The sequence below is a fragment of the Hyla sarda genome, chromosome 1 (assembly GCF_029499605.1).
Source record: "Hyla sarda isolate aHylSar1 chromosome 1, aHylSar1.hap1, whole genome shotgun sequence".
Classification (NCBI taxonomy): domain Eukaryota; kingdom Metazoa; phylum Chordata; class Amphibia; order Anura; family Hylidae; genus Hyla; species Hyla sarda.
The window spans coordinates 399,338,451-399,351,689 of NC_079189.1; the positions used below are offsets into that span (position 1 = coordinate 399,338,451).

Here is a 13,239-nt window from a genome sequence, read left to right on the forward strand (position 1 = left end):
GCTCATCTCTAGTTGTTACACTAAGGGGTGGCAGCATCCTGGGACTTGTAGTAGCTACTCTGCATTGTGGTGTGTATCTATCAGCTTGATTGTCCATTGCTGCGATTCTCTAACTTAGTAGAGTAGTTCAATTATCCCAGAAGCTACAAATACCATCTTTCCCTATGCCAGCACTTTTGCACCTTTATTTATGCTCTAACACACATATGTCCCAGGTTTGCCGTCTATCTGTGTCGATTTCCTCCTTTTTTAATCATGTATTTTTAAACCTTGTGATTTGTGTACAATAAAGATTTAATTCACTAATTTTGAGTAGCTCCATTTTTTGGAGTCTATAATTTAGGCTTTACCATGGGTATTTTTTACATTTATGATATTTAGCCACTGTTTCAGGGCATATTATTACAGTGTGATTACTATTACCTCGTTTATGTAGGTATTTTCCATGTTTTACATGTCTGGAGTGAGTACAGTACAGTATTCCGTCATATAGAAAGATTTTTGAGCTTTTTTTTCCAATAGGGCACATCTATTAATAGCGCACACTTCTTTTTATTCCCCGTGAGTGTCCGCTATTGGGAGATTCTACTGCACTTTGTTTTATATCATTGTATTTTATTCTACAGAATATAGTAACAGTTAGTTTTGCTGCCATCTACTGACTAAAGGAGGAAGTTTGAGACAAATTTTTGTAAGACTCAGAATATATCTTTTACCAGTGTGCTTCCCTAGCACAGTAATACACGGCAGAGTCCTCAGTCTTCATGTTGGTCATTTGTAGATATAACAGGTTATTACTGTTATCTCTGGAGATTGTGAATCGTCCTTTAATAGAATCATGATACCATGTGCTGCCCCCACCGCTACTAATCCGAGCAACCCACTGTAATCCTCCGCCAGGACTCTGTCTAACCCAGCTCATCCAGTAGCTACTGAAGGTGAATCCAGAAGCCGTACATGAGGCTCTATAGGAATTCCCGGGCTTTATCACCACTGGGTCTGATGACTGGACAAGTTGCTGAGACTGGACACCTGGAAAATAGAGAGAATAAGGTGACATCCATAGAAACATCTCATCATAGTGATAGTAATATCTTTATTGTAATGTTCTAGTAATGGTCACCTGACAAGCAGGCCAGTGATATAAAGAGGAGCAGGAAAGTCTTCATTGCTGCTGGGTGTAGATGTAGGAGGTGATGTGTGATCCGTCATCACTGTCTTTATTATGGGGGAGATCTTACACTATAGGAAGTGACATCATGTAATTTCCTTAGTGAAGAATATATATACCTGTGGTTCTGTGAGGGGTTTAGTTGTTGACAATAGAAATGCTATTAAATTCACAACTTTTATTTATACTATTCCGAAATATAGTAACACAGCATGTGGGCAAATGTAAGGACCAAGCACATTTTCACCTTAACCTCTTCAGGACATAGGGCGTATGGATACGCCCTGCATCCCGAGTCCTTAAGGACCGAGGGCGTATCCATACGCCCGTGGGAATTCCGGCCCCCACCGCTAGCCGGTTGGGGACCGGAGCCGGATGCCTGCTGAAATCGTTCAGCAGGCATCCCGGCATATTGCCCAGGGGGGTCATTATGCCCCCCCATGTCGGCGATCGCCGCAGATCGCTGGACAATTCAGTCCAGCGATCTGCGGCGATTCCGGGTCAATCGGGTCTCCAGTGACCCGGTGACCCGGAATTACTGGCTGTTCAGAGACGGCCCCGAACAGCCAGAGCCTGCAGGGGTGAGGTGGCACTGGTGCCACCTCACGATCGCCCTGATTCGTCGGCCGGATTACCGGCCGATCAATCAGGGCGCCTGCTGCGGGTGTCACTCCCGCACCCGCTCCGCCCCTCTTCCGGAGGGCGTAAGCGGGTGCGGGACGTGCACCCCGGGTGCTGGGGGCCCCGATCCCCGGCGTCAATAATGGGATCGGGGCCCCAGGAGCAGCGGCGGCGGCGGTGACGACGAGGGACTGACCTGTGCGGCAGGATCGTTGGAGGTGAGTGACAGCCTCCTGCTGTTGCTTAGCAACAGCTCCCAGCATGCAAAAAGGGCATGCTGGGAGCTGTAGTTATGCAACAGCAGGAGGCAGACCACCACAACTCCCAGCATTCCCTTATGGGCATGCTGGGACTTATGGTTTTGCAACAGCTGGAGGCACATTTTTTCTATGGAAAAGTGTACCTTCAGCTGTTGTATAACTACAACTCCCAGCTTGCACAAACAGCTAAAGTGCATGCTGGGAGTTGTAGTGGTGCATCTGCTGGTTGCATAACTACAACTCCCAGCATGCCTGTTGGCTGTCGGTGACTGCTGAGAGTTGTAGTTTTGCAACAGCTGAAGGCACACTGGTTGTGAAACTCAGAGTTTTTTTTTTTACCTAACTAAGTGTTTCATGACCGGTGTGCCTCCAGCTGTTGCAAACTACAACTCTCAGCAGTCACCGTACACCATGCACCGTACATGCTGGGAGTTGTAGTTTTGCAACAGCTGGAGGCACACTGGTTGTGAAACACTGAGTTAGGTCACAAACTCAGTGATACATAACCAGTGTGCCTACAGTTGTTGCAAAACTACAACTCTCAGCAGTCACCGACAGCCAACGGGCATGCTGGGAGTTGTAGTTATGCAACAGCTGGATGTCCCCCCCCCAATATGAACGTACAGGGTACACTCACATGGGCGGAGGCTTACAGTGAGTATCTGGCTGCAAGTTTGAGCTGCCGCAAACTTTCTGCTGCAGCTCAAACTGCCAGCGAGAAACTACTGTGAACCCCCGCCCGTGCGACTGTACCCTAAAAACACTACACTACACTAACACAAAAAATAAAATAAAAAGTAAAAAACACTACGTATACACATACCCCTACACAGCCCCCCTCCTCTCCCCAATAAAAATGAAAAACGTCTGGTACGCCACTGTTTCCAGAACGGAGCCTCCCGCTGTTGAAAAACAACTCCCAGTATTGTCGGACAGCCGTTGACTGTCCAGGCATGCTGGGAGTTTTGCAACAGCTGGAGGCACCCTGTTTGGGAATCACTGGAGTAGAATACCCCTATGTCCACCCCTATGCAAGTCCCTAATTTAGGCCTCAAATGCGCATGGCGCTCTCACTTTGGAGCCCTGTCGTATTTCAAGGCAACAGTTTAGGGCCACATATGGGGTATCGCCGTACTCGGGAGAAATTGTGTTACAAATTTTGGGGGGTATTTTCTGCTTTTACCCTTTTTAAAAATGTAAAATTTTTGGAAAAACAAGCATTTTAGGTAAAATTTATTTATTTATTTTTACATTTGCAAAAGTCGTGAAACACCTGTGGGGTATTAAGTCTCACTTTATCCCATGTTACATTCCCCGAGGGGTCTAGTTTCCAAAATGGTATGCCATGTGTTTTTTTTTTGCTGTTCTGGCACCATAAGGGCTTCCTAAAGGTGACATGCCCCCCAAAAACCATTTCAGAAAAACGTACTCTCCAAAATCCCCTTGTCGCTCCTTCCCTTCTGAGCCCTCTACTGCGCCCGCCGAACACTTTACATAGACATATGAGGTATGTGCTTACTCGAGAGAAATTGGGCTACAAATATAAGTATACATTTTCTCCTTTTTCCCCTTGTAAAAATTCAAAAATTGGGTCTACAAGAACATGTAAGTGTAAAAAATGAAGATTGTGAATTTTCTCCTTCACTTTGCTGCTATTCGTGTGAAACACCTAAAGGGTTAAAACGCTGACTGAATGTCATTTTGAATACTTTGGGGGGGTGTAGTTTTTATAATGGGGTCATTTGTGGGGTATTTCTAATATGAAGACCCTTCAAATCCACTTCAAACCTGAACTGGTCCCTGAAAAATACTGAGTTTGAAAATTTTGTGAAAAATCGGAAAATTGCTGCTGAACTTTGAAGCCCTCTGGTGTCTTCCAAAAGTAAAAACTCATCAATTTTATGATGCAAACATAAAGTAGACATATTGTATATGTGAACCAAAAAAAAGTATTCGTAATATCCATTTTCCTTACAAACAGAGAGCTTCAAAGTTAGAAAAATGCTAAATTTTCAAATTTTTCATCAAATTTACGGATTTTTCACCAAGAAAGGATGCAAGTATCGACAAAAATTTACCACTATGTTAAAGTAGAATATGTCACGAAAAAACAATCTCGGAATCAGAATGATAACTAAAAGCATCCCAGAGTTATTAATGTTTAAAGTGACAGTGGTCAGATGTGCAAAAAACGCTCCGGTCCTTAAGGCCAAAATGGACTCCGTCCTGAAGGGGTTAAGGACCAGGCCAATTTTATTTTTGCAATTTCGTTTTTTCCTCCTCGCCTTCTAAAATCCATAACTCTTTTATATTTTAATCTACAGACCAATAAACGGGCTTGTTTTTTGCGTGGCCAATTGTTCTTTGTAATGAAACCTCTAATTTTACCATAAAATGGATGGCGAACCCCAAAAACATTTTTTAGGGAGGAAATTTAAATGAAAACCACAATTTTGCACATTTTGGAAGGTTTTGTTTTCACACTATACACTTTACAGTAAAAATGACGTGTTCTTTATTCTGTGGGTCAAGACGATTAAAATGATTCCCATGTCTAGATACTTTTATATTTTTGTACCGCTTAAAAAAAATCTAAAACTTTTTATAGTAATCTAAAATTGCCCTATTTTGACCACCTATAACTTTTTAATTTTTCCATGTATAGGGCGGTATGAGGGATCATTTTTGCACTGTCATCTGAACTTTTTACCAATACCACATTTGCATATATAAAACTTTTAGTTAATTTTTCATTATTTTTTTTTTTTATATAAAATGTGACAAAAGGCAGCATTTTTGGACTTTTTTTATTTTTTACGTTTACGCCGTTTACCGTATGGGATCATTAACATCATATTTTGATAATTTGGACATTTATGCATGCGGCGATACCAAATATGTTTTTTTTTTTTTTTAATTATGCTTTTTTGGGGGGGAAATGGGAAAAACTGACAATTTTCATTTTTATTGGGGGATTTTTCACTTTTTTTTTACTTTTTATTTTTACATTTTTCAACTTTCTTTTTTACACTTTTGATAAAGTACTGTTCAGTACTATGCATAGAGCATAGAACTAATCAATATTATCAGTCATCTTCTGCTCTGATCTGCTCGATCTCAGACCAGAGCAGGAGACGCCGGGAGATGGACGGAGGCAGGTGAGGGGACCTCCGTCCGCCATTATAGATGATTGGATCGCCACAGGCAGGTGATCCGATCCTCTGTTTTAACATGTGCATTGCCGCAGATGCCATGATGTGTACTGATCACGGCATCTGAGGAGTTAATGGCAGACATCCACGCGATCGCGGATGTCGGAGATTACCGGCGGGTTCCCAGCTGCTGATAGCGGCTGGAACCTGCCGTGTATTATTCCGAGCATCACACCGATGCTCGCGGTCATACACAGGACGTAAATGTACGTCCAGGTGCGCAAAGTACCGCCAAACCAGGACGTACATTTACGTATGTGGTCGTTAAGGGGTTAAACATGTTACTTGTGACATCAGCAGTGAGGCTGAAATACAGTTTACAAGGACATTATAAAAAATGTATTTAAATAGGAAACAGAGTATACTGTATTAATTATATACATTTTACTTGTTGTCAATAGTTTAAGAGCGGAATATGTGGTGACTAACTGGGTGGCATGTTGTAGTGTATTAAACAGGATAGTGAAACTGAATTAGAGTTCCTGACGCCAGGGTAGTATTAACCTCCCAACCCATAGATAGCAGCTTCCTGGGCCAAGTGCATTGGCAATAAAGACCACAGATGCAGGGTTAAGGAAACTTTACTCAGGAACTTGCAGGTTAAATATGAACAGTTCAATATTCAAGGCATTGTTTGCTAAAGGATACTTTAGAAATCATGGGATTTGTAGTACTTGCTGACTAGCTTCTTGCTTAAAGGGGTATTCCGCCCCTAGACATCTTATCCCCTATCCAAAGGATAGGGGATAAGATGTCAAATCGCCGTGGTCCCGCTGCTGGGGAGCCCTGGGATCCCCGCTGCGGCATCGCGCTCTCATTACAGCACAGAGCGAGTTCGCTCTGCACGTAATGACGGGCAGTACAGGGGCCGGAGCATCGTTACGTCACTGCTCCGCCCCTCATGACGTCACGGCCCGCCCCTTTCAATACATGTCTATGGGAGGTTGCGTGGCGGTCGTCACACCCCCTCCCATAGACTTGCATTAAGGGGACGGGCCGTGATGTCACGAGGGGCGGAGCCATGACATCACGCTGCTCCGGCCCCCGTATCGCCCGTCATTACGCACAGAGCGAACTCGCTCTGTGCAGTAATGATGGTAGGGTGCCGCAGCGGGGATCCCAGGGCACCCCAGCAGCGGGACCGCAGCGATCTAACATCTTATCCCCTATCCTTTTGATAGGGGATAAGATGTCTAGGGGCGGAGTACCCCTTTAACAGAATTATATTTTAGGCTGGGATTTGTAGCTTGACTGAGCAATTTGCTTAAGACCTTGGAGCTAACAAACACTGACTCTGGTCTTCACTTCAAATCCTATATAAGGGTCTACCACCAGGTTGGACTTATACTTTTGGTTTGGACTTGTCTGATGCTTTCTATCCAGTTTCTTCTTCTATTGCAAATGGGATCCATGGGCTTCTCCCCATTTGGGTCTGAACTTGAATGGACAGATTTGCTGGATGACCTGGTCAGTGGAATCCTGTGAAGGATGTTGTCACTCATGAACAATGCAGTAACTTGATTTTCTAGGCCTGTCCTCATGTGGTGAGGTACAGGTCCACAGGTGACCTCCACTTTCTTCTCCTCTATATTACTAACTTGCTTCTCCTCATCTATCCAGATATGGGGGAGCAGGCAGAAGCCTGAATGGCTGAAAGTTTGCAACTTTTTCAGTCCAATAAAAATTCTGTCATAGAGCCCCCTATTAAATTTTACATATTTATTATGCAATATCTCTTGGGTGAGAAATTTCTGGCGGAGATTCCAAGGGTGTCCAGTGCCGACTGAACCAGTCAGTGCAAGGACCGCACGGACATTGCTGGTCCTAATAGATGGCAATGTATTCCACACAGTTTCTCTCAGAAAGCTCCACTGCTGAAATTTCATAGTGTGCACTGTGCATTGAAATACCATTGACAGCAATGAGCCTCTGCTGCACTAGAATTTCCAAGTGGAATTTCAAAGTAAAGTAAAATTATGCTCTAAAATAATGTAACAGTACAACATGGGACATTATTTTCAGTCTGGTTTCACACAGATATTTGTGTTCTCTGACCTAGAATTCTGTGTGGGGCTGCTGAGGTGTGTTATGCAGAATTAAAGTAGATTGAGGGTCTATTTAGTGACTACACATCAGTTTCGAAGCAGGAGCTTAATAAGGCAAAGTAGAGAAGTGTATTCAATGCAGGCACATGTAGAAGTTGCAGCAGATATCTAAAGCACCCACTAAGAATGTGCAAAGTCTTAGCCAATTGTACAATCTTTTGACATGACATGCAGACATGTCAGAACTTTTGACCGGTCAGGGTCTCGGTTCTAAGTCCCACACCAGATAAAACCGAAAGAAGCATGTGGCAGAGTTCTTTACTCCCCGGTAAAGGGATATCTTTGACTCACTACAGGAGACAAACATCATTATTATCTATGTAGCCAGTCTCTTGCAGTGGGAAGTATAGCCGGGAAAAGCAAGCTCAGAGGTAGGGAGTGAAGTTTTCTGACGCACGCTTCTCCCGGCTGTATCAAACCATCTTAGAGGTTGTCAGCACTGAGATCCAAACAATCCAAACCTATGACATGTCTGTATAGACATGGCATGTCAAAAATGTTGTTTAGATGGCAATAGAAATTGACTGGATGAGCTTTCAGCCACATTGGACTAGTGAGAGAATGACAATCCAAGCTAATTTTTGTGGCCCTTTGCTTTTAACAGCACTTTTACTGTGCAAATGGGGAAGCAACCCTGTGAAGTAAGTTGAAAAGAAAGGCCCTGATTTACTATGGTAAACCTGACCTGTTTTGTCGGGTTGTGTTCAAGAATTTGGCGCATTGCATCCCAAATTGTGTCTGCATCAGAATTTGCCCCCCAAAAAAAAGTAAAAACCAGACCAACTCTCCATTTTACTAAGAAACCCTGAAAAGGGCTGTGGACATTGTGAAAAGGGGTTTGAACACCGAAAAGCGGGTGTGTCTCCGACATTTTCCAAAAATCCCAACATATTTACTAAGGTTTCCACAGGAAATATGGTGGATTTGAGCTGAGGAAAACTACACAGCTCAGAACAGTTGTGATAAAAAGTCAAATGTGGCAAACATTGCAAAATGTCGGAAAACATTAGTAAATACCTTGGAAAAAAACTTAATAGGGAATTAAAACCCACAAAGAAAGCAACGCAAAATGCAGGATAATATAGGGAACTATTATTAATGTGGTTGGTCATTTGATGGCTATTTATATTATTCTTTATCTCATTGTAATGAATTCTGTATAGTAAGAAATGGTTTTGCTGCCATCTACTGAAAAAAGGAGTAAGTTTTGGAAACATTTTTGTATGACTAAGGATATGTTTTTACCAGTGTGCATCCCTAGCACAGTAATACACGGCAGAGTCCTCAGTCTTCATGTTGGTCATTTGTAGATATAACAGGTTATTACTGTTATCTCTGGAGATTGTGAATCGTCCTTGGACAGAATCATGATAGGCTATGTTGCTTCCAGAGGGGCCACTGATATAAGCAACCCACTGTAATCCTCCGCCAGGACTCTGTCTAACCCAGTGCATATGGTAATCACTGAAGGTGAATCCAGAAGCCGTACATGAGGCTCTATAGGAATTTCCGGGCTTTATCACCACTGGGTCTGATGACTGGACAAGTTGCTGAGACTGGACACCTGGAAAATAGAGAGAATAAGGTGACATCCATAGAAACATCTCATCATAGTGATAGTAATATCTTTATTGTAATGTTCTAGTAATGGTCACCTGACAAGCAGGCCAGTGATATAAAGAGGAGCAGGAAAGTCTTCATTGCTGCTGGGTGTAGATGTAGGAGGTGATGTGTGATCTGGCATCACTGTCTTTATTATGGGGGAGATCTTACACTATAGGAAGTGACATCATGTAATTTACTTAGTGACAATTATATATACATCTGTGGTTCTGTGAGTGATTTAGTTGCTGACAATAGAAATGCTATTAAATTCGCAACTTTAATTTATACTATTCCCATAGTAACACAACATGTGGGAAAATGGTTTAAACCTGTTACACCATGACAAGTGTTTTGATGATGGTCTTGCAGGCACTGCCAGTATATCCATGACATCTACAGTGAGGGTGAAATTCAGACTGCCAGAACATTATAAAGACTCTTATCCCAAAATGAAATGGAGTATAATGCACATATTTCATATATATTTCTGAAAATACTGGGGCAAATATTTGAAAACTTTCGAAAGGAAACCTATTTTTGTTGCTAATAGTTCAAGAGCAGAATATAAAATGAATGTTGTGTTGTGGTTGGCTGCCATGGGAAATAAAGACACTTTTCTTTTAGACATTTTTATAAATCTCCTTTTATGTCACTGAATGTTTTTACATCAGACATCAATGAAAATAAAATATGGAATCAGTGAGCCTTCTAAGATTGGCTTCCTGTTGTGCTAATCTAAAATAGAAGCCCGAAGGAGTAACATGCAATGTGTTTGTTAAAGGGGTATTCCACCCCTAGACATCTTATCCCCCATACATAGAAAAGGGCATAAAATGTCTGATTGTGGGTGTCCAACCTCCGGCACCCAGACATTCTGAACATTATGTTCAGGAATGCTGGGTTCGGGCTTCCATGGTCGTGACATCATGCCCCCTCCATTCATGTCTATGGGAGGGGGTGTGACGTCCCAATGGCAAGACTCCCACAATCAGGCATTTTATCCCATATCCTTTAGATAGGGGATATGATGATTAGGGGTGGAGAACCCCTTTAAGTAGTGTATGCATCTTGGTAAGTATAGTACTCCCCCGGGCCGGACTGGGGTTGAAAACCAGCCCTGGAAATAATTGCAGACCAACCCCACAGCATCGCATTAGCAATCGGTAGCCACGCCTAGATTTATCCCTTTACAGTACACTAATATATATATATTTTTTATTTCCACGATATATATTTCAAAGAAATAAATTGCTATTGTATTTCACTATGCTGGCGCAATTTATATATGTGTCAATTTTCCATGCATTATAATACTGTATATGTCTATATAAGTCATACATTTACCAAGTAACAATAGTTTGGGAGGAAAGGAAATATTACCATCACACTGTAACTGACCAAGTCCTCTATACTTGGACTGATATTAACAATAATGGCACTATAAAAGGAGGAATATTATCCCCCTACATATTACCATCATATGGTTACTGGCCAAATCCTGTATACTGACCAATATTACCAATAATACCAGTATACAACGAGGAATATTATCACCATACATATTACCATCATACTGTTACTGACCAAATCCTGTATACTAGTGTTTCCCAACCTTTTTCGGCTCGGGGCACCCCTCCGAAAAAAAAAAAAAATCTGCTGGGCACCCTGACTGAAGTTGACGAGCAAAGAAAATAAATAAAAATAATAATAAAAAAAAGCAGCAATGCACACAAATTCCAATATCTATTTATCAGTGGGTATGTAGTTTAAAGTGCTGCTTTACACAGCAACTCATATGTGACGTCTTCTCTGATCAGCTTCGTTCATCTGGTCTGGACCGTCCTGATAATTTCTTCCTGCCACAACTCTTCACCGTTAAACCTGCAAAACAAATCTATTAGGATCCGCACTTTACCAGCATTTTACAAGTGAAGAGGAATACAGGGGCGTATAGGTGTAAAGGGGTAACAGAGGGATGTACATGGGAGACAGATGTGTAGAAGAGTGTATGGGGGAGACAGAGGGCTGTACATGGGTGAAATAGGAGACCAGTGTGTAGAGGAGTATATGGGGGTTACAGAGGGGGTGTAGGGGGTCATAGAGGGGTTTACAGTGGTGGCAGAGGGGTGTAGAGGTGTGTACATGGGTGACAGAGGGGTGTACATTAGTGACAGAGGGGTGTAGAGGAGTGGCAGAGGGGTTTAGAGGAGATTACATGGTTTGCAGAGGGGTGTAGAGAGGTGTACATGGGTGGCAGAGGGGTGTAAAGGGGTGTGCATCGATGACAGAGGGGTGTAGAGGAGAGTACATGAGTGGCAGAGGGGTTTAGAGCAGTGTACATGGGTGGCAGAGGGATGTACATGAGTGTCAGAGGGGTGTAAAGGGGTGTACATGGGTGGCAGAGGGGTGTAGAGGGGTGGCAGAGGGGTGTAAAGGGGTGTACATGGGTGACAGGGGGTTTTCAAAGGTGACAGGGATGGACAGGAGTGACAAGGTGATAACAGGGGTTACAGAGGGGTGTACATGGGTGACAGAGGGGTGTAAAGGGGTGTACATGGGTGGCAGAGGGGTGTAAAGGGGTGTACATGGGTGATATAGGAGTGTACATGGGTGACAGAGGGGTGTAGAGGAGTGTACATGGGTGACAGAGGGGTGTAGAGGAGTGTGCATGGGTGACAAAGGGGTGTACAAGGGTGACAGAGGGGTGTAGAATACTGTACATGGGTGACAGGGGAGCGTCAGGGGTGACAGGGGTGGACAGGAGTGACAAGGTGGTAACAGGGTTGACAAAGGGACAGAGGGGTATACATGGGTGACAAGTATGTGGTCAGAGGGGTGGACAATGGGGGTGAACATGAGTGACACGAGGATGGACAAGGATGACAGAGGGGTCGACAAAGGTGACAAGCAGTTAAAAGAGGGGTGGACAGGAGTGACAAAGAAGGGTGGACTACGGTGACAGAGGAGTGAATGGGGGGATGGACATAGGTGACAGGTGTAGACTGGGGGATGGTCAGAGGGATGGACAGGGGGGGTGAAGATGGGTGACTGGGGGATGGACAGGGGTGACAGAGGGATGGCCAAGGTGGACATGGATGACAGGAGGGTGGACACGGGAGATATGGGGGTAAACAGGGATGACAAGGGGGATAAAAGAGGGGGGACAGAGGGGTGAATGAGGATAGATATGGGTGAGAGAGGGGGGATGGACATGGGTGAGGGGGGATGGACATGGGTGAGGGGGGATGGACATGGGTGAGGGAGGGGGGGAGGGACATGGGTGAGGGAATGGGGATGTACATGGGTGATGGAGGGGGGGGATGGACATGGGTGAGGGAGGGGGGATGGACATGGGTGAGGGAGGGGGGATGGACATGGGTGAGGGAGGGGGGATGGACATGGGTGAGGGAGGGGGGATGGACATGGGTGAGGGAGGGGGGGATGGACATGGGTGAGGGAGGGGGGATGGACATGGGTGAGGGAGGGAGGGGGGATGGACATGGGTGAGGGAGGGAGGGGTGGATGGACATGGGTGAGGGAGGGGGGGATGGACATGGGTGAGGGAGGGAGGGGGGGTGGACATGGGTGAGGGAGGGAGGGGGGATGGACATAGGTGAGGGAGAGGGGGGTGGACATAGGTGAGGGAGAGGGGGGTGGACATGGGTGAGGGATGGGAGGTGGACATGGGTGAGGGAGGGGGGGATGGACACGGGTGAGGGAGGGGGGGATGGACACGGGTGAGGGAGGGGGTGGGATGGACACGGGTGAGGGAGGGGGTGGGATGGACATGGGTGAGGGAGGGGGTGGGATGGACATGGGTGAGGGAGGGGGGATGGACATGGGTGAGGGAGGGGGGATGGACATGGGTGAGGGAGGGGAGATGGACGTGGGTGAGGGATGGGGGGTGGACATGGGTGAAGGAGGGGGGGATGGACATGGGTGAGGGGGGGAATGGACATGGGTGAGGGGGGAATGGACATGGGTGAGGGGTGGGATGGACATGGGTGAGGGAGGGGGGGAATGGACATGGGTGAGGGAGGGGGGGAATGGACATGGGTGAGGGAGGGGGGGAATGGACATGGGTGAGGGAGGGGGGAATGGACATGGGTGAGGGAGGGGGGAATGGACATGTGTGAGGGAGGGGGGGATGGACATGGGTGAGGGAGGGGGGGATGGACATGGGTGAGGGAGGGGGGATGGACATGGGTGAGGGAGGGGGGATGGACTTGGGTGAGGGAGGGGGGATGGACATGGGTGAGGGAGGG

General features: G+C 45.3%; 2 gene segments (V, D, J or C); both read right to left on the reverse strand.

Annotated features, from left to right (window-relative positions):
• Window positions 1-712: 712 nt before the first annotated feature.
• Window positions 713-1,169, reverse strand: LOC130365859 (Ig heavy chain V region 914-like). The segment is given in 2 exon segments: window positions 713-1,032; window positions 1,124-1,169. Coding segments are annotated over 2 exon segments (366 nt in total).
• Window positions 1,170-8,610: 7,441 nt separating this feature from the next.
• On the reverse strand, window positions 8,611-9,070 carry LOC130277109 (Ig heavy chain V region 6.96-like). The segment is given in 2 exon segments: window positions 8,611-8,933; window positions 9,025-9,070. Coding segments are annotated over 2 exon segments (369 nt in total).
• Window positions 9,071-13,239: the final 4,169 nt, after the last annotated feature.